The sequence below is a fragment of the Anser brachyrhynchus genome (assembly GCF_964034855.1).
Source record: "Anser brachyrhynchus genome assembly, chromosome: 11".
In the NCBI taxonomy this organism is placed as follows: Eukaryota; Metazoa; Chordata; class Aves; order Anseriformes; family Anatidae; genus Anser; species Anser brachyrhynchus.
The window spans coordinates 3,582,861-3,610,496 of record NC_137706.1 but is presented as its reverse complement, the minus strand read 5'-3'; the positions used below and the strand labels follow the sequence as shown (position 1 = coordinate 3,610,496).

Below are 27,636 nucleotides of genomic sequence, written 5' to 3'. Positions count from 1 at the left end.
AAGTGCAGTGCTCTTGCATCTTCATTTCCCATTTCTAGATCCAGTTTCCAGTTTTCCTGCCCTCTTTTAATCCTCTTTAAGAGGGATAAAAGATGTTGCAGTCAAAAAGCTGTGTGTTTTATCCAGTGGCTGCTAGTTCTGTTTCTTTGGTTGTATAAGATGTGTTTGTAGAACACCTGAGTTCTCTTCCTGACATCCTGATGTTGGATCTCTGGACAAGCTCTTGAATTTTTAACAGGTTTATTAGCTAAGCTGAATTTAATGTTAAACTCTTCTTCAACCAAGCAAAAGAGTACATATTTTATAGTTAGCTTCTCTGGTCAAAAATGGGACTCGGTACAGTGTCTGATTTTAACACTGGAGGCAAAAATTATTGAGTTTTGAGGGGTTGAGTGTGTCCTTGTGGGAATGTCACGTTCCTAAGTATGTGGCATCCTGCCAGGAGAAAGCTAAGTAGGACCTATAGCTTGCTATTCAGAGAAGCAACACATGAGCCACAGAACAGTAGGACAGGGAAGAAGTCCTGCCTGAGCTCAGCGTTCAACTCTGTGCCCTGGTTGTATGACAGCAGAAGACTTTGCTCCATTGTGATTGTGTACAGTGGGGGCCACGGTGCTGTTGAGGGAATCCATATGTGTAGCTCTCTCAATATATGGGTTTACTCAAGTCTTTTAAAGAAAAGAAATGCTGTGTTAAAAGATAGCTTCCATCCTGACATTGATGGTTTTCTCTTCAAAGAACACATTGCCTGCTGTAGGAGTTAACAAGTAAACCCAGTACAATCACCATGTACAATTCCTGGCGTATAATATGGAGCATAGCAGTGAATACTGCTTTTTGTGATAGGATGAAAGTATTGCAAATATTGGTGACTGACTTTGCACTACGGAAAATGAAAACACTAAATGAGACTTAAGTAGGGAAGATTTTTATTCCACAGAGTTCCCCTAAACGTGGGGGTGATAGAGGCCATAAATGCAAGGGGGAGTTGCATGCATAGCCTATATATTATGAACTGAGAACAGAACCAGGAATAACTGATGGAGCCAACAGCAAGTGCCTTCTCAGCAGCGGTTGTAGTTTGTGTTACTCCAGTTTAAAGCATAGTGTCGTATGGATGAACGTGGGAAGAGCTGAGTTTGGGATACCTGCTGGCAGTCCGGGTCATGACGTTCTTGGACTTGCTTGTGCATCAGCTGTCCAACTAAGCTCTGTAAAAACCTGAGCTCAAATCAACTGATAGCAAACATAGTGTGCTCCAGAGAGCTCCAGGGTTAGTAGAATTACCTTTTTAGGTAGACAGTGCACATGGCTCACGTGTCTGGACTTGAACTGGTTTGTCCTCTGTTGAACTGACAGCAGCAATCTACTCACCATGGCTAAGAGATATCATCTGAGTTCTGGATCTTCAAGTCAACACCTGCTGTTATATTTCTTTCTTCTTCATCTGTACAGGTCAGAGACTCACATGTTAGTTCAAGGTCTTGAACCAAAAACCATGTATGAATTTGCAGTTCGTTTGCATGTGGACCAGCTCTCTAGTCCCTGGAGTCCAGTTGTCTATCATACTACCCTTCCAGAAGGTAAGGGCACTAGGAGAAGACCACAAGGTTCTGAAAAAAATGTTCTGTAAGCCAAATAACCTAAGAAATTGCTTATTAATTTGGAGCTGTCTGTAGGAGAGAGAAAGACTTTCCTCTAATATACAGATAATGCTCTTCTCAGTGGAAGATAGAAAAACGCTCCAAAGAAAATGCTTTTTTGGAACTGTGAAATTCTTTTTTCAAAATCTACATAAAACCATCAACCATTTTTAAATAAAATGTGACATTAGCAACCACTGAAATAACTTAAATAAAAAAAAATGTTTACAGGAGAGGCACAGTTAATTCATAGGTATTATGAAAACATATTTTAAAATCCAAGAGTTTTAGGAACTGTAAGACAATTACATATGTACCTTCCTTTTTACTACACTAACTGCTGGTTTGTTTCTCTGTCAGCTTGGTCAGTGAAAAATCAAAAACTTCAGTTTCACATTCTTAGCACAGCAATATTTGATGTTTGGGATGTATCTCTTCACAGGGAATTTTTATTTATTTATTTATTTATTAATTTTGGCTTTGAAGGAAAAAATACAGAATTTGCTTTTACAAAATCTGAGCTATTAACCACATCAGAGTTAACACGAGAATTTCTGTTGAAGAGCAGTGAATATGTTTTTGTTTATGTTATCTGGGATGTAGCAATAGCCATTGGTTCTAGACAGCAGTTTGTTTTTGAGCAGTTTAATTACATGTAAATTAGGTTAGCCTAATAGTATCGTGTTACTGTTCTCACAGCACCATCTGGCCCTCCAGTAGGAGTGAAGGTGACTTTGATAGAGGATGATACTGCTTTGGTTTCCTGGAAGCCACCTGATGGTCCTGAAACAGTTGTTACACAATATACTATCCTCTATGCATCCAGGAAGTCTTGGATCGCTGGGGAATGGCAAGTGTTGCACAGAGAAGGTAAACTAAAATCATAAATGTATGAACTGGACAAACAGTGATGCTACTTATAAGATGCTTCATTATTTTCAGCTCCCTTGGACTACAGTAAGAAAGAAATTCATATAAATGTTCACATGAAAGTTATAATTAGTATAGAATTACTCCCAGCTGATAAAAACATATTAAAAACCAATTAATACATCAGAAGATGAGGGGAGAGGGGTTGTCTGTGTTGCTTTGGAGCTCAGAGTGTGCATGTGAACCAAAATGTTTCATAAATGCAATTACATCCATCATAGTTCTGGATAACAATGATTGTGATGGTTTTATTTTGTGAATGTACTCTTTCAAATCTGAAGTCTCCGAGATGCCTTGCTCTTCAGAAATAAATTTACAAACGTGGCTGTGTGTTTCTATGTTTCTTTTGATCACTGCCAGTCCAGTTAGCTCAGTTTGACTTAAAGAACTTTACCCTACTCCCAGTAAATAGCTGTGCAAATTGATTTTAACTCTCTGGCTCTCTTTGACGGCTGAATCCCAGCTAGCTAATCTAACAGTCAGGTATGGTAATGCGAACTGCAGTCATATCTTTGTGGTTACATGTAGACATAGTCTACATTTTCATAGGTGCTTTCCAGAATAATACTATGATTTGAAGAGCTGCATTAAGAATAGATCTATATTATAGCCAGGAAAAAAAAGCAAAATACATTTATTCTTAGGTCGGTATTCAAAATAGACCGAGGCAGTTCAGAATAGATAATGTTCCAATAATGTATTATACTAAAGAAAGAACCTTAGTGTTACAGAGTAAAGTCATGTGCTGAGCAGCTAAATTAAGAAGATTGCCTAGGAAGACTTATATTTTGTTGTTCTGTTGTTGTTTCATGGCTGAAAGCTTATTTGCCAGCATAGAGTGATGCCTTAAATCTTCTGTATAGGAAAATACACAATACATAATGGCTTTAGAAGTGCACTCAAAGAGGACAATTCTTTTTTTCCAGTCTCAGTGAGACAGAACTGTCTTAGTTAAAAATTGGTGGTTGTCCCTTGTGCTGCTTCTGCAGAGAGGATAAAGGACTGATAACCACTTTGAAAGGTAGCAGTCCCACTTTGTCTTTGCTGAAGCAGAATAGTATTTTTTTTTAAGGCTGACCTCTGGCAGAAATTGTCAACTGAAGAACACACGGCAGAAGAACAGCAGTGAAATGACTCTTAATCTTAAGCAAAATTTATGAAAAATATCTAGTCTTTGAAATATCCATGAGCTGTAACTATAGGGAATTGAGTCCTTTTTTTTTTCTCCCCCTACTAAAAGTTTCAAAGAAACAGCAATATGAAGTTGTTACAAACTGTTCAAGGAAACAGAAAAGTTTTCATATTAAAGGACCAATCTAATATTAATTTTAATTTACTAAAATGCAGCAGGTTTAATTTTAAATTTGCAGAGAGCTTATATTTGAAGAATAAATGTAATTTTAGTGATAATATACTGTATTTGTTATGTGCGGCAAAGCAGCTGAGTTGTTGTTCCAGGTATATCCTTCAGCTCAGCCATGACTGTGCAACTGAACAGCATCTCAGAAAAAAATTTTACCATAGCTAATTGAAATGAGGGGATGGCAGTAACAATAAACACAGACACGTGTTCCTGTACCGAAAGCGTTGGATGGAATGAGCAAATGGAAAGCTATAAATCTCAGTGTTACTGTGTCCATCAATATTAGTCACGGATTTAGTAGTTGGATACATATATTTGGGTTTGAGGTGTGGCATGGAATTCAGGACAATCTGTAATACTCCTACTTTAAAGTACAGATGAGAAAACGTGAAAGAAAACGAGTATGTAGAAGGAAGATTGGGCAAATATTGTGCCAGTCCCTTGCCAGTCCTTTCGTAGGTAATTTCAGGTAGGAGCAGGGTTTGACTTTTTTTTTTAAATGCATTTATTCTGACAAGATCAGCTAACCCTGTACAATAAAGAGTATTGTTTTGTCTTGACACTAAACTTCTTCTGCAGAAGATTTATGAAATAAATCTATAAATTCCTAACATTGGCTTTAGTTTATGCATGAAAACATCTGCCAATCCACCAAGTTAAAAAACAAAAACCCAACGCTTTAATTTGACTGAGTTTGCGTTAGCCATGGCAGATGTAGGATGTAACTGCAGTTTGTTGCTGGTTTGTGGTGTGAGCTAGCTTCCAGCCACCTCCCCCCTCTTCCCTAGCTCCCTTCAAGTGGATCAGAAGCTCCAGCCCTTACACACTTGCGGTGCAGTAAATCAGTACAAAGTGCTTACTTGCTTTAGCTTTGCAACAGATTTGCAAGGAGCTGGTGGGAAACAGCCTCTAATATTGAAACATGACCTTCCGCCCTTGCTGGTGCTAAATATTACAGCTCCTTTGGTTACAGATACCTCACATTTTACTTCAAATGCTTTCAGCTAATGGGTGTTTTTTATGGAAGAGTTGAAATAGCTTTAGAAGTAGCTTCTCTTTTGCCAGATGTATAATCTTTTCTGTCAACAAAACAACCTTATATTTTATACGCTCCCATGATGCTATAAATTCTGACTTCTGAAACTGATTTGAAAGGCTGAAATTTAGACAAGTCTGAGAAAGTGAATGGAATTTGTGACAGAGAGCAGGGGATAGATTTGGTCCTGTAACTGCCATTATTTTGGGAAAGGAAACCAATATATTTCTATGGTAGGAAGAAAAAGAGGCATTTTAGAAAGCAATTCGAATTTTAAGCAGCAGTCTGCAGTTCCCAGACAGGCAAAACTCATTGATTTTGATAGGAGTTTTGCCTGTCTAAGGATGATGCAAGTGAATCCTATTTATGTTCTTAATGTATTTCTCCTGCCTTCAGGGATTTTAGGAAAAGAATCCTTAACATGTGAGAGATGCTTTATGTAATATTTTAGTAGCACAGCTTAGATGAACAGTAATCAAGGAAGCCTCCACATCTCTACATAAGGTTTAATTTTATTTTAAAAGCATGGTATAATGTACTTTTCAAATCTGTCCTGTTTTTCGTTTTACCAAATAGACCTGAAATGTGATAAGCCAAACCTGAATTATGTTGTTGTGACATTTTTAATTCGCATTCATGATACGGTGCCATTCCCACAGAGCGTCTAGGAGGCACGTAAATACTAGAGATGTCTCATGTTCTGCTTTCTGCGGCTGAAAGTCTGGGTAACAACTGGAGCATTGCTCATGGATAGAATCACAGCGTTAACACTGTCAGGCACCGAAATGAAGCTAGTGCTAGACTGAGGATTAGTGTGCTCTGTATTGTAGCCAATACTTGACTCTTGTTTTTGAACGGTATTGACACTTTACACTGTGCTGTGTTCAAGCAGTATGGAGCGAAAAGACAGAAGTGTTCTATACCCTGTACATGCAGGCTGGGCCATATAAAAGTGATCACAGTCCTCGGACCAGACTGGGAGGTGGCACTGGAAAGAAAGCATACATCCCAGTGTCTAAATCTCAGTCTGTTTTCAGAGACTTTGTGTAACTGCAACTGTATATTCATCTTTTCCTAGGAGCAATGACTATGGCTTTGCTGGAAAACCTCGTAGCAGGGAATGTCTACTTGGTGAAAATAGCAGCCTCCAATGAAGTGGGAGAAGGACCCTTCTCAAATGTGGTGGAACTTGCTGTACTGCCAAAGGAGACAGAGTCTAATCAGAGGCCTAAACGCTTGGATTCAAGAGATTCCACAAGTCAGTAACAATGTTTTGATTAGTGCTGTCACAAGTACCAGAAAAAAAAGATCCCTGTTTGTTTTAACTGGTAATTGCTTTCTGGATAAACCATTGTGTTTCACATGAGGCAGTCCTAACAGTATAGCTTTTTTTTTTTTTTAGTGGAACCATTTTGGAATTCTGTCTCAGTGCAACTCAGAACTGGTTTAATTCTTTTGCTCAGAAGTTGGAAGTTTGCTTTTCAACTGGGAATACATAACTATTTTGAATTGTACTATCCTGGGCGGCCCCTCTGCTAAGGCATTTCCTATAAGTCCTTTATTTGGCTTGAGATACCAGTAGCACTGAGTCAGTTAGAACCAGACAGCCCAGCAGAGATGAGATGGCATCTCGAATAAATCTGTTGAAATTTGCTGGCTCCTAGAATTCCAGCAACCCAAATCAACCTGTTAGTCAGTGATATATCACCGTATGTTTTCACCAAAGAATTCAGCCCCACCTGCAGCTCTTTAGGGAAAAACATGCTTTACCTTGGGGAAACCAAGGTGACTTCAGTGGTTTCTCCATGTAAGAATGGAAGAACAAATTGTCTATCACAGAAAGGGATTTATCTTGGTGACTTCTCACAGATTTTAAAGTTGTGTGGGGAGACCAGATATAGTAATTATTCAGGTGTACGAACCTTTTAACCTTTCCTTGCTGCTGCACACTTAATTGTGATTCATGCAGAGATTTATCTTGTTCAGGTTTTCTCTGTTCCTGGACTCCAGCTGTATTTCAGGCCAAATAACTGAAGTTGTGCTCTCAGGATTAGGTTAACAGCCATTTGATGTCAACGAATAAAAACCCTCTTAGGTGACAGTGGCTGGAATTCTCCAAGCCTTTTCCATTTGTTATTTAGCAGCACCCTGTAAGGAGTGGGTTGGAGCAGGCTCCTCTGCTCTGTGTTGTGTGTCACTGAAAAGGCTGTAGTGTGGGGCTGTCCCTTTTTCCACTCCCATGCTATGGCTGCATACGGTCCTCTATTTGGGCTAGAAGTTTTATTTTCAAAAGTGTCAAAATGTGTGACACAGAAGGTCTGGAAATCTCATTAAAAGGAAGCATTTGTCTGTGTGATTGTGACTGTAACCCCATTCGGGTAACTCTTCTTATTTTCTGAGCCTTTTATTGTTCTTTTTTGCTATAGCTTATTCTGACTATTACCATCTGGACCAGAAATCAATGACTGGCATTGTTGTTGGGGTTTGCATAGCCTTGACCTGCATCCTTATCTGCATCCTGATCTTAATTTATCGCAGTAAAGCCAGGTATGTTTTTGTTCACCAAGAGTGAGATCTTTCTCAACACTCTGTTTCTGTATGAGCACAAATCACTTGGGACGTGTTCTTCTCTGAGAGTGCTAAGTTCTTTTAAGTGCTTTGTCTCTTCACCTGTTTCAGCCAGAAATGGAAGCAAAGTTCCTAGTTTTGTTGGCTCTTCCTACTCTGTCTGAACCCCTTCTACAATGAAAAGAGGAAAGAACCTACAGAGGGGGCCAGCAGTGCTTTGACAACTAAGCATGAGGCATGTTTCCAAACAAAAAAGCCTTTTGAGTCAGATAAACATGCTGCTTTACATCATCTGTTCCTCCTGCTTAGCCCTGCAGTCTGCCCAGACCTGGTTTGCAAGGCTTTAAACCTTTGATGTTGCTGGAAAAGAGGAACTCTGACATGAAGCAGTTCTGTGATGCAGTTTCTTTGCACTAGTGCAAGCCACCCTCTGTCTTCCTTGTCATCAGCTGCTAAGAGGCCAAACCTGGCCCTAGTGACTCTGCCCATAACTTTGGGATCTGAACAAATATAAGTTACTAAAAATAAATACATTTTTAAAGCTGTCTGAAAGTATATTTTAGTAACAGGATTTTTAGCACACATGCAAGAGAAAATATGGATTGGGAGACAGTCTCTGTGTAGCATGGTAGAAAGGTCCTAATATCATTAGCAGTTACTTCCTTCAAGTAATATTAGTAATCACGAGAATTCCTGCCTGCACATACGCTTGTAGCCTACTGTGCATGATTAATTGGAAGCAGATGTTATTTTTATGACAAGCAATAACATAAATTTCATGAGAATTATATAATAAAATATAGATGCTAAGAATATACCAATATTACTTGATTAATAATAGCTTTGAAGTTTATACTTGATTCAATGTATTTTCTTCCTGTGGGTCATTTTATTTCTGCTTAACATTGTGTAGAAAAACATCTGCCCCTAAACCTGTGCAGCAAAGTACTGACCAGCTGTCACATACCAGCATCTCATTAGCCAGCGCTAATGAGGCGGAGAAGAGTATTGAAGGAATTGCAGAGAATGCAGAATCCTTGTTGCCAATGATAGTGGGAAACAGCTTCATCGATGCTAAGGTACTGTGAGCTTTACTCACTCCCAAAACAGAAATCTTTCTTTAGAATTCATTGTTATAACATCTGAGTCCCTATCAAAATTAAAATATGTACACTGCAAATTCACAGCAGTTTTGTTTACTGGACAAACACAAGTGTGGCAATCCAGGAACAAATTTTCAAGACTCATTTTAAAGTTCAGCTAGAGATTTGATTTAATACGCTCTACTCTGTAGATTGCCAATTTTGGCAATTCTATTCTAAGAGCAGGAGATAGGCAAGAGAGTCCTTGTCAAGCACCTAGTTTAGTCAGTGCGATACACAGTCTAGTCAAGTGTGGCACTAAAGCAAGTATTAAAGAAAATATCTTTCTTTGTCTTCACTGGTAAGACACTGTTACATTTTATAAACTTGTATTTGATCAAATTATAAATTAATCTAGATGGCAGGATGTGTCAGTAGATGCGTAGAATCTTTTAGTATGACAAAAACACACCAGATGTATTTTCAGATAGACATCCTGATTTAAGGCATGTTCTGTACATACTGCAAACTTGCATTGAACTATTCCTTCAGGACATATGGAAGAGCTGGAAAAATATGGAAATGGACCTCAGTGCAGGCACAGGCACTATGTCACGTTCCAAAGGGTAGAACAGGAGCAGTGATTGGAACTGTTTGCTCTGTGTTTGTGGTATCGCACCTGTTAGGTCTGGCCTGTGGGCTTGCCAGATTTTGTGGAAATGGTCTTGACTAGTCTCAAGCAGTAGATGAATACCTGACCATAAAAAACCAACTGAGCGCTAAACCTCGTTTGTCTTTCTTCTCAGCATGGAGCCAATGGTTGGAATAGAAAAAAATATTTTCAAGTATCTTGGAAATCTAGTGTGTTAAAATCTCTTTCTCCCCCTCTTTCTATTGTAGGGGGGGTCTGATCTAATTATTAACAGCTACGGGCCTGTCACAAAAGCCAACTGCAAGAAGAGGTGGCTGTTCTTCCAGGATACTAAGAAGGTGAAGGCTGAGGAGGTAATTGGCCTAATGGGCAGAGATGCACAATCTCTGCTGTAAAACCCTGCGTTTGCAAAGGAAGATATTTAGTTTTCTATGTATGGGAAATGTAATTAGTAGCTTAAGTTTTAATGGAATAATTTCAGTTTTCTTAGGGTTGATGGTATTCTACCTTGTAGCATAGTCATACGGAATTTTAATTTTCTGTCCCAAGTTGTCAAATATTTTAACTCTTTACAATTAACTGATAACTTTCTTGCCTGTGCCCTTTATCTGTGAGCAAACAGATTTCTGTATACTGTCTGTGCATACCATCTACAGTACATCTGCAGAGACTTTGTGTGCATATAAATACAAATCAAATATAAACATCTAAGAATCCCTTGCTACCCTGACAGCTAATACCTTATGTTTGCTGAAGAGAAACCAAAAGAGGGAAATGAAATGATTTATCCAAAGTATTGAAGAAATTTAGAATCTGAGCTAGGACTGTCATGCTTCTGAAATTGTTGCTCTGCCTGTAATTTCTATTTGGATTCAATCCAAAACTGAAATGTTCAACCGAATCCTGAACCCTGTAGTACAAATTCACGTCTGTGGGGCATCTGACTAATGTTTATTGAATACTAACTCATATTGTGCTCTTGGTATGTTTAAGGAATAGGAAAGCTTGAGCAGCTGTTTATTTTTGATGCCTCTATGGGCAAAATACTTGCTACCACCCAAGGAGTAATGCTTAAAGAATATGCATGAAGGGATGGGGACAGCTCTACCAAGTATATTGTTAAAATACCATTAAGGTCTCTCTATAGCCATGCTTGGCAAGAAGGGGTTGCTTCGTCTAGTATGGAAGGGAAAAGGATGCGCAAGGCTTGAGACTGATTCTTCTTAACCTGCTGTAGGAAAGCCCAGGCTGTTATTCTAAGCCAATGCTGTTGTAAGCACTCTGGCGGAATAGGAGATTGGAAATGCAGTAAAAATTCAAATTATGGCTCAGCTTTTCAGAGGCTGAACAACCTTTTCCTCTCTGCTTTTTATATAGCCTCAGAGAAGATTTGTTCAGGCAGTGTGTCTGTATCAGCCAAGTACCACTGTGCTGATCAGTGAGGATGACTCTCCCAGCTCTCCTGGCCAGCAGTCTAATTTCCAGGTGCCATTCAGTATTGCTGCCGACACAGAGCATTCGGCCAACAGCGAAGGAAGTCATGAGACTGGTGACTCTGGAAGATTTTCTCATGAGTCCAATGATGAGATACACCTCTCCTCTGCGGCAAGTGCCACCCCTCCTGCTACCAATCATTTTGTAAGCAATGACTTGGGTACGAACATGATGAGCCCTGCCATCAGCAACTGCAAAGAATCTCCTCTGCCATTCACTACTGACCAGACTGCTACCTCACCTCTTCAGATACACTCTGCAGTGCAAAACTGACATCCCTAGGACCACACCAGACATTCTTGCAGTGTATGTCTGTTCGAAGGACAATGAACAGGAAGCCAAAGTTTTATTGTGGAAAGCCTGACTAACCCAGCAGGTGATCCTGAGTTTCTGTTGAATGTTTTATATTTGTTTATTTTAACTCACTCATTTTGAATGTTCAGTGGTCAACAAATGTGAAAGGACAGTGAAGATTTCTGACTAAAGTTAAGAATATGTCACTGGAGCAAAGGGAAGGCTTTAGGCCCTTTTGCTGACTATCTACCTCAGTTTGCCGAGAGGTGAACTCTGAATGACAACTGCTTTACCTCGTTTGTGTTCTAGTTGGTCTCAGCTATGGAACTGACGATACTTCCTAGTAGTGTTGTTTTATTTTTTTTATTTTTTTTTCAGTTGAGTGTAGAATGAGTGTGTGTGTGTGTGTGTGTGTGCGCGCACTCAGTGATCAGGGAGTTGTATAGGTAGCTGAACAAGATTGTTTAGCTGAAGCTCTGTCTTTGAAAAGAAGGAAATCTTAGAGTATAAAATATAATGATTTAATGTGGTTGACCTAAAGGATGTTGAAAACTGCGAAAACTGGAGTTGGTGCTTCCACATGTACGGCCACATGAAATTTTTTGTACCTCTTGATTCACATAGCCCCAGTAAGCCTAGGACAGTGCCTTTCCCCCCAGAAACTTGTGCCAGCAACCGCTGACCGGATGAATGCTATATCCTTAGGGCTCTGGGGCATGTTGGATTCCCTACAGTGACAAATACTGCCCATTTATTGACAGTTGGTGCTAAAAAGCATGGCAAAATGAGGAAGCATTCAGTATTTCCAAACAGTTTGATTCTGCCTGAGAGACGTGGAATAGATAATAATGCTGAGTATTCTGGTGTTGCAGTACTTCTTAGCAATGGTGCCTTGCATTATGTATAATGAAATTACTGATTTGCCTTATGCCTTTTTAGTATTGATAAAATTGCTTTGGAGTACAGAAGGATGCCTTAAATGCTTCTTAGATGTTATAAAGGAAACTGTATCATGAGTTAATTTTTTACCCAGCTTAGAGTGCTGATAAGCACTGCGAGCTTCACGGTATGTCTCAGAGCTGTTCTTGGGATGCAGCCCTGCTCCTTGCCTTTGCCTAGTATGCTGTTAGCCAGGAATTTTAGCTCAGGGAGTGACTTTACCCACAAGCCAATCTAAAACTCTCATTAAGCTACCATGAGAAATAGAAAGTCAGAGCTTTAGTTGAAGAGTCTGTTGAAGGAGGTGAGTACTGCTACTGCCTTGAACCAATACAATTCCTGTTTTATACTACCTCCTTTAAGAGTTATTCTAGTGTGGGTTTGTTTGTTTGTTTGTTTGTTTTTCCTGTACTCAGGGAACAGTTTGTTACTTTTGAGCTGCCTCACGAAAATGTGGAGCAAACTGACAGGGTATCATGTTTTATTTCTTAATGGGGTAGGGGGTGAGGGAGAGAGAGAGGAGAGGTTGGATTCATCCAATGTTCTAAACTTGCCTATATATCCAGTCCTCTGCTCTGTTTTCCCCATTTTACTTAAAAAAAAAAAAAAAAAAGGCATTTTTTTACTTTAAAAAATGTTTAAAATGTAATGTGAGAAAGCAACCACAGAAACTCCTGGCTCTATTTAAGTGTGTCAGAACTCCCACTGAGTTTAAGGTAGGCCAGGCTGGCTTTTGTATTGTTCCGTAGGTATCAAAAGGTGGTCAGAAGTCATCGACAAGCCCTACCCTTCTGTCTGTTTCATTTTGATGAATCGGCCTGTAGCTATGGTAGTTCTTTAGCTTGTAACCGTTTGCTAGTTCAGGACCAGACAGTACGTGTTCACTTTTTCATCACAGTGTTGATTTAAAGGCTTTTAAAATAATCTTGTGCCAAAGACTAATCTGTAGAAGAGAAGGAAGTTGCATATTTTCCAAAAATAATTGAACTAGTTAAAAGGTACAGGTTTGAACAGCTGAATACATTTTATTGTATAAGTAGTCACTAACAAAACCAATAGGGCTTCTATTGATTGTAGTAGTTGATTGCATAGATGAGTTGTATGCTTCTACAATTTTAACTACCTTGTTACAAGAGCCTTTAAAGTTATAATGATATCAGCAGATATCTCCAAAGACTTCCAAGTGTAATTTTTTTTTTCTTCAGCATGTAGCTGGATCAACAGTACAGTATTAAAAATATCTTTGAACATTTTTTCTACTTGCTGAAGAAAAAGAAAACATTTTAACCAAAGATTTTTGATCTCATCAGGCAGAATGTTTAGTGTACAGCAGAGTACTGTTTCTAGTTAGTTAAAGGGTGAATTAACTGAACCTAGATTAAGAATGTGTAACTGTAGCATGAAGTTTCACACTTCATCTTTCAAAGTAGCCTCTTTTCTTAGTTTCATTCAGAAAGAGCTGATATGCAGGTGGTAACTATTTGCTTCTCCAAAGACTTGTTTGCTGTGAGTACTGATAATCTGATGTCATTTTATGACCTTCTTTACAAGTAAATACTTTTAAATCCTAAACTTTTTCATCCAAAGACCCACTCTGTAGTTTAACCCACGGTGAATTTGAGAGAAAAAGGCTTAATACAAAGTTTGTCAGTCTAGTATAGAAGTTCTAACTTCAATAGCCAAAGAGATCAAAATATTCAATTTACTAGAGAACAGTGTATCCAGAATTCTATTAATCATTTAATGTTTTTTTTAAATTAAGGTACTTTTTATCAGCAAATAAAGAAAACCAAAGATATTTAAGGTTACCTCAGCATATAGGCAAGCTTAGTTAGACATTAATTATTCTGTCTTTTCCTTTATTTTTATGTTAACCAAATATAATATGTTTCTCCAGAACCCAGCCTACATTCATATGCTTCCCTTTATTGTGTCACATAGTTAATTCTAGTTCTATTTACACGTTTAACGCAGAACAAACAATGCAATCTCCTCAGAAATTCATGTTTTAATATATCACCTTATTTTTGTGAGGGAATAGTTGTTTGATGATTAAGAACTCCACCAATGTAGGCAGAGGAATCTCTAGAAAAAATCTGTAAAAATCGATGCCTTCTCTACCGAACTGAATAGCAGAATTCTTTGTGATTTTAACAGTGCAAAATCAGGCTCAACGTTTAAGTGCTTCATATCCTTGAAGCCAAAGCTTCAAATTATAGATGTGATATTAGAGACATCAACTTTCTTAAAAGTTCATACTTCTTACGATATAAGGAAATCAATTTCTTGTAAATGATCTTTATTCATTCCATTTGCCTAGAAAAAGCTGGGAGACAGAACAGGTTATAGGTTTTCCAGTATTTATTCTTGGTTGTGTCTGTAAAACTGGGTCCTGGAGAAAACACTATCAATTTTTTAATTATGAATTAAGTATGTTCTGGAAGATGAACATAAATGTGGAATTTAGTGTTACACTATGTGAACTGATTTTGTTTAAGTGTATTAGGAAGTAAAGAGCCATGGCTGGTGTAATGAAATGTATATGCAACCTTTGTACTTTAAAAACAAAACAAAAATGTTATAGGTTGATGTGACTTGAAGAGCATCACAAATTTGCAGACAAAATCTTGACACTGGTTTACCAGGCTGTTTCCAAGCGAGGACTGTGATTGCCCTTCTGTTGGAAGAGCAGTGCCTGCTCTGTGGGGCCCTGGATCCAAACCCAAGTGCTCAATCTGCCCACAGTTATGCTTGTGTACTTTCTTCATGTTTTACAAATAACTCCTGGAAGATGAGAATACTTTCTATCTCAGAAAATTGGGAATGTGTATGCTGTGCAGAACTGTGCCTGTCAGTAGATTTCTTTTATAGCTCTGCTTTTTTAAGAGAGACTTGAAAAATCCATATATCAATATTTTCCTATATTAGCTGTGCATTTTTGGTGTAATTTATTGGATTTTAACAGAAAGGAGTTTTAAGACATTTCTCTACCTGTTTTTAATTATATTTAATAGTTCATTCCCTCTTTGGTTTTATTACCTTGCTTTAGACTATGAGCTGAATCTTGTTTGCTTTGTCCATACCAGAGTCCTTAGCCTGTTTCTTTTTAAGTCAATGGGAGAATTAATTTTAATTTCAGTTTGCATGGTCTTGACAGACAAAATGAGCTGCTGCATTTTATTTTATTTTTTTTTAGATCTTCACAGTATTATTACTTTTAAAGGACAGGATTCTTAGTTGGTTAAAACTCCCATTGGCAATGTATTTTTTTTGGTAGGACAAAAAGTTGCCATATACCAGAGGTTCACTGTAACTCTCCATGCATGTAGTCTTAGCCTGTAGTGAATACTGAGTATTTTAAGTCAATTTAACTCTTTTTCACTGTGATCTAAGTCAACTTGAATGACTTAAAGTTTGCTGCAACCTGAGCATACACAAGAATAGTTACCATAGACCACTGGGTCTTAGTAACATGTTACTCTGACGTGTAAGCTGTAAGACCAGGAGTTCTCACTCATTTTATCTGTTATAGAAGGAAGTGCAGGCAGGGAAAAGTCCATCCCCTAACATGGGGAATGTTGTTTAGTTCTGTAGGGCACTCCATGTTTAGCCCAAAAGCTCATTCATACCTAGTGAAAAGACAGCTGCACAGGTGTAACTTTGGCGATATTCCAGAGAAATCAATTTACTGGAGTCATTCTGTTAAAATTGAAAGCAGAATTACACCTAATAATTATTAAAGAGGTACTTCTTAGTTTGAACAATTGTTACATGCTTCTTAGTTGCTGGAAATGCAGCTTTGCTAATATCAAGTAATTTCTAAAGCAGATGAATTTGTCTGCAGGAATATTGAGCACCTTTCTAACAAGTTAATAATAAATTATTTTTGTAACTGCATCTTTTGGAAGCTGTGTTTACAAAAAATATAAAATAAAAACACACAAAAAAAACCCAAACCTTTTCTTCAAAATGAGTCCAAAACCAAGTTGTTTGCTGTTAATAGAAGCCAATCTGAAAAGAACGTACATTCAATTTGGCTCAAAGTTCGCTCTCAATTCTGCTGATAAAAATGCAGAGTAAGTTTGTTTCCTTGGAATTTCTCTAGATTTACACTGAGGCTGGTGCTAAGTGACTCAAAAGGGATATAAACACATGGTTAAAGTTCTGCCATGTTGGTCCCTCTGGAGTGCCATTGCAAGCTGAGCTCCTTGTGGAGGTTTTCAGCTGTCCACGGTTACATATACCTACATTGCATCTGCCTGGTGCGTTTTCAGTGAAGACTGACTGTATATGAAAAACTTACTTAAACAAAATGTTGCTTTTTGATTGTTTGGCTTTTTTGTTATTATTTTGCTTTTTTCCAAGTTGTGAACGAATTGCCAGTGTAGGAGCCAGGTATGTATCTGATTGTGGTGTTCTGGATCCTTTCACTCCGTGTGCCATTTTCTTCTAAGGGCAGCAATGGCTAACTGGCTAATGGAGGATGGAGCTGAATTGTATTAATTTTATACTTGTCTCAGGGGATCAGTTCTGTGAACTCCATTGCATGAGGGAAGCTAATGTTTGCCCTGATTTGAATGTAATTTTTTAATGTCTTTTAAAAAATACTTTGTTTAATAATGTGGATTTGTTTTTCTTTTTCTAGCATTCTAGTACATGTTACCTAGTGTGTTGGTTCTCTTTTCCTCTCCAGGGTTGTTTATATACTACCCCAAGGTCATGCCAAAAATTAATAGAAGTTTAAATGCCAAATGTTTATGAAACTGCTGTCTAAATACTGATTGATTGCACAGTTGAAATAAAAAATTTCCTTAGTAAAATGCTGCTTGAAAAATATTTTGTTTTCATTGTCTCTGACTAGTGGCTCAAAACAAGGAAGATATAGATACAGTTTTATTTGAGGCTGAGGATATGTGGCAATTTTGGTACTTAAAGTCATAGAATGAGTTAGAGAGTAACCGGCACGTTCCTTATCACTGGACTTCATAAAAAATTCCCAAGCCTGTGCTCATATGCCATTTGTGTACCTGGAATAATTTCCTACCTAAAATCTCCATCTCTACTCCACTACTATCAAGCAGCTATGCGAGATCTCTGTTGTAGTTCACTTGCAGTAGATGTAGAAGATGTGGTTCTAAGCACAGTCATTCTCATAGAAGTTTGGAAAGCTACCGACAAAGCTGAACTACTGAGTTTTTCTCTTCACTTCTACACCTGCTGACTGATGAATCCAGTATTTCAACAAATAACAGGAATATTGAAAATGCAATTGTGGTTGGTCAAAAGACAAATTACTATTTTTACAGATGATAATATTACAGACAAGAGTCAAGTTAGCAAGGAAATTAGGTTTGATGGGGATTAGAAGTTTTCTATTGCTAGCAGGTTGATTACTGATTGTCACTAGAAAGCAACTGAAAAATTGGCCAGGTAGTTCAGTGAATTAGGTACAGCATTGGAATTAGAGTAGTGCCCATACAAATCTTCCACTACTGGAAATGAAACCACAGTAATTACTACTGTATGCACACACCCCATAAACACAAGCTGTGTTCTGTGTGTCCTCCAGACACAAGACATGGGCAGCCCTAAGACAGCAGCCACAGAATTAAGAGGGCCTCAGAGTTCTGGTCTTTCTAACACTGATTTTTCCTGTATCATGCAAACACTGTACCACCCCGGTGTCACTGCAAATGGGATTTGTGTCCACCTGAGGATTCCAGCAGAGAGGGCTGTGGGAGGTGGTGACAGCACCCAAGAAAATGTCCCTAGGAAACTGATGCCTCTTAGAAGTGCCAGTGAGCAGATGTTTACCACAGAGTCACCAGTGATGACTGCTTCCCAGTGGGGCAGCTGCTAACAGCTGCCTGCTGCCAGGGGCTGAGCCTTTCTGCTCTGGCAGCATCTTGTGCTGATGAGTTGGGCACCCTGGATTCTACAGTAAAGCCACGGTGTCTGTCTTTCCTTTTGACTTCTCTCATGAGAAAGGAAATCTGAAAAGCCTCATACTGCTTCTTTATGAATCACAGCTGTTCTTACCTGCAGAGTCTACTGATAGAACAGTTCTGCCTAGTTGGGTAGCTTATATGACATTTATCCCTGGGAGTATTAGAGCACCAGCTGTAGTGTCTATTTATAAAACAAACTCTAATGCAAAATTCGTTATTCCTTATGTTTGAATGTAGGAACACTGAAATATTGTTCTTCAGAGGTAATTAGGCCCCTGCTGAAAAGATAATAAAAGTTCAACAGAGTATTTGTTAAAATGAATAGATGTCAATTACTAATGTAAACATAATGTAAATGTAAATATATTACATTTAAAAACACAAGAAGGAATTTTTAACAGCTGGGGAGCAGTCGGTTCTGGACTGTCCAGTGGTATGAAAGCTCTACCAACATAATCCATCAGAGACGTAATTCTTTCTCTAAGTGAAAACAGAAACCATCTGCAGAGCCTTATTAAGTTACTGCTGGTTAGTACAGGTACATTTTACGTGCCAGAACCTTCATTTTTCATTACCAATAAAAAAATAAATAAAGCCCTCTGTTTCAAGGAGTTTGCAAAGGAAATCTTCAAAGCGAAACACTGGTCTGTGACTTGATGCAATGTCACCTGCCTGCTGTCTGCCACCAACCAGAACGTCTTGAGCCTCAGTCAGGTGAGCATGATGGGTCACTTACACTGAATTGAAATTACAACATTGCTGTTTCTTTGTTTAGCTTACCAGAGATGTCAATTTATTGGCTTTGCTTAGCTGTTTTTTGGATAAAAGGACTGAGACTTTGGAATACAGAACCCAACTTTCTGCCATACTTTCCAGGTTGCTCAGCCCCCACTAAGTTGGAAAGCAGAGAGTAGGGAGGGAACGGATGTTATCTGCAGCTGTGGCAACACATCAGGATTGAGGTACTTTGCACTGCAACAGTGAACAGTTCTTTACAGATGAACTCTTCTCCCTGTCCTGCTCCTTTCAGTCAGCAGGTAAAAGCGATGTCACTGTTAAGAAGCAGGCTCTGTGCTTGTATTTGGCTGCATTATGGCTGTATTTTTCCTTCACCCATGATCATGGTGTCAGGACTGGTGCTGGACAGTAGAGAGTATCCTCTCTCAGTAGGAGAGAAGCTGCAGGTGATAATGCTGTAGCTGTCCATGTTGCAATGTCTCCCCGTTCTGTAGTTAACGTACTCAAACCTGACTTCGCCTTTTCCAGAATGAAGAGGATGGGATTTGAATCCTCCTCTCTGCACATGCCTGCATGCTGGAGCCCCAGGTAAATCAAAGCACAGATCTGACATAAAGCTACCGTACTGTTTCTTCCTGAAAGTGAAGGGTAATGCTTTATTTAAACCCCATAATTTAAAACCTATTTACATAGGAATGCACTACTAAGACATCCAGAAAATGCAAATAATTAAGAACCTAGCTGTGCCTCGCTAAAAGATACCATGCACAGCTGTCCCTAGTCTGTAGGTCTGCTTCTGGCTGGCAATAGAAGTCCGAGGGGGCTGGCAAAAATTTGGGTGCCAGTTGCTCTCCGGCAGACCTGTGTGCTCAGTGTCCTGGCAGCAACCATAGTTTTGGACACTTGCTCCTGGAACACCCTGAATCAAGCTGCCAATAGAGCATTTCAGTGAGGTGTGGTGTGAATCCCTGTCTGGCCAACAGGAACCAGCTGAGATGGTTTTTCAGCAGTGCTACGAGGTTGTCCAGGATCCTCAGGGTTTCTCTGGACAGATGGCTTGAGCATCACTGGAAGCTGATGCCAGTTCCAGGTGGGTGCAGGGGATGTTACATTTATAATTCTGAAGGATGAAAATGAATTTTTGTGGGTGACTGAGGATGTGTTTCCTATTACGCTGCACTGTGGGAAGTGTGAAATCAGCACCCAAAACACTGGATTCTCCTTTAGCTGGAAAACAAGACATAAGAGAGTGGGAACTTTACAGAGGTCTTGCTAATAGAAGGGGTTTGAATTTCCTTTTATCTGCATAGCAATACACATAGAGAAAAGGATTTTCATGAGTAAAGCAGCAGATTTCTGGCTAGGCTGTGAGGTCGTTGCACCATATGAAAGCAGAAAAAGTGTTGCTCGCACTGCAGATCACTATAGCCTTTAACAATTTGGATATTGGTAAGCTGGTCTAGGAAATTAACCCCTCTGGTTTGCTGAAAGCTATTGTCAAGGGATGAGTAGCAGAACTTAATATATGCTGGCTCCTTACTTTTGCAGTTTACAGTCATATTAGCTTAAAATAATCCCACTGGACTGCTTCCACACAGACTTCCTTATATTAGGTTATGCAATTTAAGTTGCAAGTAAGACAGGTGTTACAGAACAGAGTGTAAAATAAAAATAATTTCCATTAAAAAATATATCATTCACGTTAGCAACCATCATGCTTTCGAATAGATCCTGGATATTTGAAAGTCAGTAACAACTTTCTCAGTCTCTACCAGATAAAACACAAGGCCTAAAAAGTCAAGGCAGAATGAATCACTTGAGATCAAGATTTCCAACTTCAAGGGGTAAGTTAACTCTAAGCCTGAGGTTAGAATTATCTCAATTAAAATTTATCTGCACAATGTAAAGCAAGACAACCTTTCGTTTGTAAGAGGAAAGAATGCTGATACTGGTACAACACTTAACAGAAAAATAGCTACGTTAGAGGAAAGCAACGTGTTTGTTTTGTTGTTGTTGTTGTTTTTAATACTGCATCTCAATCTTTGTGATCTATATATGATAAAATTGGTGAGGAGGGTGTGCACATTGAAAGCCACTGCAGTACAGCCAATGTCCAGGAGTCCACTTCTGGCATTGTAGAGGCTCAGAGGTTCACATGAGCATAGCCTGCCCGTGATCAGCTTTTCAGCGCTGGCTGCAAATGGTACAAACACACTGGCGCCCAGCAGAGTGTGGTGGTTGCATCATGTCCTGTGATTTAGAAATCTCGGCTCAGGTGATGAGGTTGCCATTTGCAGTTGACTAGAAACAGCCTTCTAATATGAGCACTCCAGAACTTGGTTTAGCATTCAACAAGGTTTTAAGGATTTGCCATGATGTTTCTCTGCCATAGCACAGCTAGGTCAAAACGTAAAGCCCAGCCCTGCAGTTGCAGATAACCAAATGACAGAATTCCTGCAGGAACTGATGTAGAGCTCCCTAAAATGGCTGTCTGTAAATTTCAGATTTCAAATCGCACTCACTAGGCATAATACATGTCAAGCAATTTAATCCAGTCTGGTGTTTGCAGACAGATAGTGCATATATTTTAAATAATTAGTTCCACGTTCTTTTCTCAAAATCCTGGATTTCCTGTGAATTTTAGCCTGGGGATTAGGAAAGCTGCTCTCAGATGTAATGTACTCGGTGAGTACAGCATCTATGTAACTAGGTCACATCGTTCTTGGGCATATTTAGTTATCTTTTCTTGTGTTCATCCTTACTTTGGTGCACAATAACCAAAAGCAGTAACTAAGTTTGGTTCATATTCTCCTCCTAAAGGGTAGCAAAAATCTGAGATTTTTTTTTAAACTCCATTTTGTAACAATGGTATGTTTGTCATATGTTCTCTTTCACTTTGATTTTTCTTGCTTTAGCTGCATTTTCTTTTCATAGCCTACAGACCTGCAAATTCAGACACTAGCTGGTTTCTGCTTCTTCACAGCAGATCTGCTACTACTCAGACCTTGTTGCTTGTTCAAAATTGATTTCAGAGTTTTTGCTACTGTATTCCAGTAAATATTTTTCTTAAAATTTAAGACTAAATTGTAGTTGCCAATGCGAATGGCATAGCACATGCTGTCATGCAGGGGTCCTCTCGGCTGTCTTCCAACTATCCTCGTGCTCTTAATTTCTAAGAACCATAACTGTAATTGAAAAACTCAATAATGATCTGGATGGAGGGAAAGGCAAATGATACAATTTGTCTGAGGTGGCTGTTGTTGTCCGTAGGGTTTCAATCAGCAAGGTTTAATGAGTTGGATCCATCCCAGAGACAGCACCAGTGAGAGGGTGTCCTGTGAACTGCACTCTCCAACGCCATGAAGAGCAGAACAGCAAAACAAATGTGTTTCTGTGTGGAACCTTTTGTAAGAGATGCATCTTATCAAATGAATATGGCTTTGTATAACAAAGTTGGTAGCACTGTATAAGAGAAAAGAGACAGCATAGGCGTGAAGATTCCCTCCAGTGCAAGTAGACAGACAGACAAGGGCCAGGAGGCACCGTGCCTGCCCGGGGCTCTTGCTGCAGCCAGCTCCCAGCTAACACTGAGGCCCAGGGCTGAGATGAGCGAATACCCACACAGCTAAGCTAAGACTGGAGAGCTTTTTCTGCAAGATGCTCTGCTAGCTCTGGAGTTAGCATTACTCCTCTTTTAGCTTTATAGCAAAAATTTCACTTCGGCAATTCTACAATGGAAATCCCAGAGGAGTCATTGCCTAAATTTAATTACTTAAAATGCACTGGTGGATAGGACAGCCTAGGATAAGGCTTTCTCATGTTTATACAGCATACAAGCTTCATAACTCCCAGCAAAGTTATTGACAGAGTCTGGCTCCAAGAATGGGTTCATATCCAATTAGTGCAAAGATCAGCGTGGCCTTTGCAGAAAACCAGAAGGGCTCTTGAGAGTGCTGTGTAAGTTCATGAATTAAATGCTTGCCTTTCTTTTTATCAAATCATGATAAACAGGAAAATTCAAAGGGATCTAGATGATAATCCAGAAAGAACATGAAATTGCATTTCTTTCACTTCCCCACAGAGTGTCCCCATTTCACCATTCATTGATCAAGAGAACACTTCTTTGAGTAGGGAAATAATCCATTTTGTAGAGAAACTCACAAAGGTTTGTTAAACATGTATTTATCTCTGTTTAGAATTTATTACCTTGATAACCTTAATATGGCAAACAAAATTCCATTTTACTTATCCTAGAGGAAAAAGTGAAAGAAATCCTATACTCCTTGACAGCATGCAGATCAAATGAGGTTCTATGCATATATGCATTTATATCTCCAATGAATTTCTTGACCGACTTTGGTAAATAAATACAATAATGAAACCTAGGTTCCTAAATAATCAGATGTTGTTCTTCGTATTTCAAATGTTTATGTTCTGTATTTATTAACTTATATGTATGAGTTATGAAATCTTACAGTTTATAAAACTATTGAATAAATTGTAGCTTTTAATTTTATAAGTCACATGTTGTTGGCAAGAGTATCTGAAGGCATTGGAGATTTTGTTCCTGAAATGCTTGAACATGGCTTTATTTTAACTGTAAGCTGAAAAGGTAAGTGTGCACTCAAAAACAAACAAACAAAAAAACCAACTGTTAGTCCTACTGAGTTTATGAACATTCCAAGAACGTTCGTATTTTGAATGTTAAAATTTTTGTTCCAGTATAGATGAGACACTAGACTACCCTTTGCAAATGTTCGACATTTTTGTTGATCAGTCCTCTAACAAATTGTATCGGAAAGTTTAGGAAAATGTACTTTATCAGCCAGTGAGTTGCTATGTGATGAGACAAAGTCACGATCTTTTTCAAGCCTTTTACTTGACTTCAAGATACATCACGCATTGTATGGAAGAAAGCTAACGCAATGGATCAGAGAAAAAATCTTATATTCTTTCAGTGAGTAAATCGTAAAGCAATCTTCTGCTTTTTTCCTGACATTTTTCTATTAATTTCAGATTAAAGTTGAAACATGAACAGACAATTAATTAGATTTTGATTTGTACTTTATATTATGTGGATGAATGGTTAATACAGAAGTTTAGACATTCTTAGTTTTTGTTCATTAAAAGCAGAAATGAAAAAAGTGGGCTTATGAGACCTGGTTTACATCACCATCACGGATGAAGCATTCACCAGTAGGCCAGCAGTTTACACTTAAATAGCTTCAATGATTTGTGATCAAACTTTCAGTTGCAGCTGCAATCCCTGAGACTGGCAGAGAGATGCTCTACATCTTACATACCCAGAAGGGACCCGGTTAACACATCTTTCCAGTGCAATACCAGATGTATGTCCAGCTAGACTAAAAAAGCATGAAAAGTGCATCTTTGTATAAACATGCATGTGTTTAGTTGTACTACCCTGAACAAAGGAGATGAGGACAAATGATTCTGGAGGATGAGGTGTAACACTAGTGTAACAACAAAAATAGATTTTTGGGCCTGACAGAAACTCCCTCCAGCCTTGATAAATAGTCCTATTTATCACAGCAGTATTGTGAAACAAGTGTAAGAAGTGTTTGCAGAACTAACACTTAAATTTTTGTAACATGGAAATGGGCATCTTAGAAAAATGAGTTAATCCCTCCCACACACCCCTGACATAATAGGTGAGGGAATCAAGTCTACTGAAGCTGGAAGACTGTCACTAGCACAAGCTATCACAGTCCAAGTTTCCCTAAATGTGTTCCCTTTCTCCATGTCAGCATTTTCTGTCCAGGTGGAAGAGACTACTGTCAGTTTGCCTGATGTTTCCTTGTGCCAGAATCCCCACGCAGCGCGCTGCTGGGTCTTGCCATGCTCATGCCAACCCCTGATGCCATCCACACAGGCTAGACGTTCTGCACTTCTGCCTGAGCCTGCCTGACTTCAGGTGCATGAGCTGATAAATTAGGGTAACTGGACAGAAAGCTCTATGTGTTTTGTCTTATAACTTGCATGAGAGGAAAAGTTTTGTATTTGACCCTTGTACTGGAAGTGGTAGAGTTTCACAATTCAGCCAGCTTCCATTTTTTTTCCCTTCTGATATCATGCCTTTTTTTTTCCTTTTCTAATTTTATTACTATGGGATGAAGTCTTCGCCCCCATAAAGTCAAACAGAATATTTCTTTTGCTTTTTCCTTTTTTTTTTTTAATTCCTTAAGTGTCAGTAAACTTCTCTTTGGTGTTATTTTTTTTTTTCCATTAGCACATTTGTATACGTTCACATATTGTCAAAATGGGCTTCTACGCAACTCTATTTGCTCCTGAGGTACACAGTACATACACGTGAAGGATATAGTAAAAAGCATTTAGACATTAACACTGTTGTGGATCCACGTCTCACTGAGATATTTCTCTCCTGATAATGCAGTACAGCATTGAATATTCATGATATGCCAATGATTAGCAAAAGAACATTCTTTACCTATTGGTAGTTTGTACAGAAGGACTCTTTTAGTACCCTTCTTTTTAAAGTGAATTCAGAAGGAAAGGAACCTAGATGTTACCAAAATGAGCTCCTCTATTTATATTCAGTAATGTTTTTAGGCTTGATGCCTCACGTGATTGAAGCTACTGCTATTTCACCAAAGCTACCCTTCTCAACAGCTGGGGTGAGTTGTAAAGTATTAAATAGTATTTTTTCACACACGAGTACTCTGGCAGTAGACAAGACCTTTTTGTTTGGTTTGTTATTGTTAAACAGAATAATGTAAATTCAGAATAACAGAATCATTCAGGCTGGAAGGGGCCTGGGGAGATCTTGACCTTGACCCCAACCTCCTGCGCAAAGCAAAGTTAACACTGAACTCAGACCAGGCTGTTTTGGGCTTTGCCCAGTTGGGTCTTGAAAACAACTCTACAAGTTATTTTGTTTTTAGTCCCTATGCCTGCTTAGCCTAATACTAGTATTTCCCCCCTTCACATCCTCGTGGAACCTCCTGTTTCAGTTTATTTTTTTATCAATTCAGCAGAATTGAGTCTCATTCTGCTGTTACGCACTTCAACAGAGAGCTCAGCTCTCTTTTCTTGGAAACTACCTAGGTATTGGAGGTTACCTATTAGATGCCTCAGAGTTTTATTTATTAATGCCAGCCTTTGAGTGGATGAAATGGTGGAGTAATTTTAAAGACAACTAATGAGCAGCAAGGCACTTAGGTGGTCAACAGTGTGTGATCAGACTTTTCACACTTTTGGAATGGCTGAGATGCTGGTGTAGGTACCTGAACCTGTGAATTAATTCACTTTCAGACACTCTCTCAGCCATTTTGCATGAAGGTTTAGAAGTGTAAAGTTGGTCCAACAGGATTCTTACAGATTGCTCACTAAAATCCTGAGCACAAGTTAAAGATGAATTTGGATGAACAGCAAAACAGACAATTTTTTGCAACTAGAGCACTGGGTTAAAATCTGAATTCCCTGCTCACATTGCTGATGCAGACAATCATCCCCTAGGAACCTTTATAGACTCAGTGACATCAATCTGCGCATCCGTAATTACAGTCTACATGCTATTATTACAAGGCAGCCTTGCACAAAAGCTCAGGCAGTCCTGGGAGAATCATCTAGGCCTACAGCGAGCTCCATCACAGAAAATGCAAATCTCTTCACGGATAAGACATTTTCCTCCAAATATAGACTAGCTCACACTCACCTTGCTAATAACAAGCCATACTTCTCTTCAGCAAGATTACACAAAATTAACCAGAAGATCCCATGAGGATATTGGCAATATGCTGTACTTCAAGGTACGTGCATTCTGGGATTGCTGCAAAGTAAAGACTGTGGACAGATAAAAACAATGTCTACGGAAGGGCAGAAACTGATGTAAAAACTGAATAACTTTATTTAGTTAGAAATGCAAAATGTAAAAACAAAAACATCGTAAGAGTAGTAACACTGATGCGTTATCCTTTACACAAACGTCGCTTCTTCCTGCGCTCCCCAAACGTGTTCCAAATACTGTAAAGTACAAACTACATGTCTAACAAGAAGCTATGTAAATAAATAGCACTGCTAGGTCTTATGAAGTGTCATGAATGTATTAAGGTATGTCAGCAAAACCCATACTTAACTGCTGGTGTCATTATCCTAATTAAGGAAAGATAAATCATTACTCAAAATTTATTTAGTGCAGTTATTCAGTAGTTTTGGTCAAGGATGAGGACTCCATCTCTAGCAGCCCTGTCACACAGCCATTTTGGAAGAGATATGACAGTAGCAGAACACACATACACGATTCCCCAATGCCACAGTGACACTGGCAGGACTCACCTGGCATCTCGCCTTTCTTAGGGGTTCCGAGGGGCTGCCGACATTTTGATGGCTCCTAGGTGGGCCTAGCGAGCGGCGTCTCCTCTGTGCTACCCCGGGGCTCTGGCTGGAGGGGGCTGCCCGCGGGGGCTCCCCGCGGCAGCCCGGACCTGCCTGCCTGCCTGCGGCGTTGTGTGAGTGCCCGGGAGGCTGCGAGAAGCCGGCGCCGTGAGCCTGGAGGAGAGCAGCGAGCCTTCGGCACGCGTCGCGCGGCACGGTACGCGGCGAGCCACAAGCACCTCAGGGGCACGGCCCGGCCTGCGAGCCGGGCAGGTGACGGCAGTCAGTTACCGCACGGAGCGGGACGGCGCTGGCCGCGGGGGTCGCGCTGAGGGGGAGCCGCGCGCCCGGCCCCGGCGCTTCCAGGCAGGGCAGGAGCCCCCCGCTGTGCCCCCCCCCCTCCCCTCCCGGCCCTAACGGTCCTAACGGCCGCGCGCCGGGCGCCGGCCTCGCCTCCCCTCCGCCGGCGCTGAGCCCGTCCCGGCGGCGGGCGGGCGGGTGCCCGCAGCCCCGCTCCCTGCCGCGGCGGAGCCCCCCCACTGCCAAACTTTGCAAAGTCCGGCGGCTCCGCCGAGCGGGCGGCGGTTACGGCAGCGG

At 39.7% G+C, this 27,636-nt stretch overlaps 1 protein-coding gene and 1 long non-coding RNA gene across 4 annotated transcripts in view; one reads left to right on the top strand and one right to left on the bottom strand.

The window, feature by feature from the left end:
- The window catches only part of PRTG (protogenin), an 80,189-nt gene extending 67,216 nt beyond the window's left edge, over positions 1-12,973 (top strand). For all 3 annotated transcript variants that reach the window (XM_080551724.1, XM_080551725.1, XM_080551726.1), the window contains 7 exons: positions 1,456-1,583; positions 2,343-2,513; positions 6,051-6,230; positions 7,399-7,519; positions 8,454-8,619; positions 9,523-9,627; positions 10,652-12,973. In XM_080551724.1, the coding sequence (XP_080407850.1) occupies positions 1,456-1,583; positions 2,343-2,513; positions 6,051-6,230; positions 7,399-7,519; positions 8,454-8,619; positions 9,523-9,627; positions 10,652-11,041 (1,261 nt within the window). In that variant the 3' untranslated portion in view covers positions 11,042-12,973. The remainder of the gene's footprint in view (positions 1-1,455; positions 1,584-2,342; positions 2,514-6,050; positions 6,231-7,398; positions 7,520-8,453; positions 8,620-9,522; positions 9,628-10,651) is intronic.
- On the bottom strand, positions 5-27,519 carry LOC308176249. Its single transcript, XR_013938173.1, has 3 exons — positions 27,001-27,519; positions 26,381-26,508; positions 5-1,447 (listed from the first exon to the last, which is right to left on the bottom strand). It is a non-coding gene; the product is annotated as an uncharacterized lncRNA (long non-coding RNA).
- Positions 27,520-27,636: the final 117 nt, after the last annotated feature.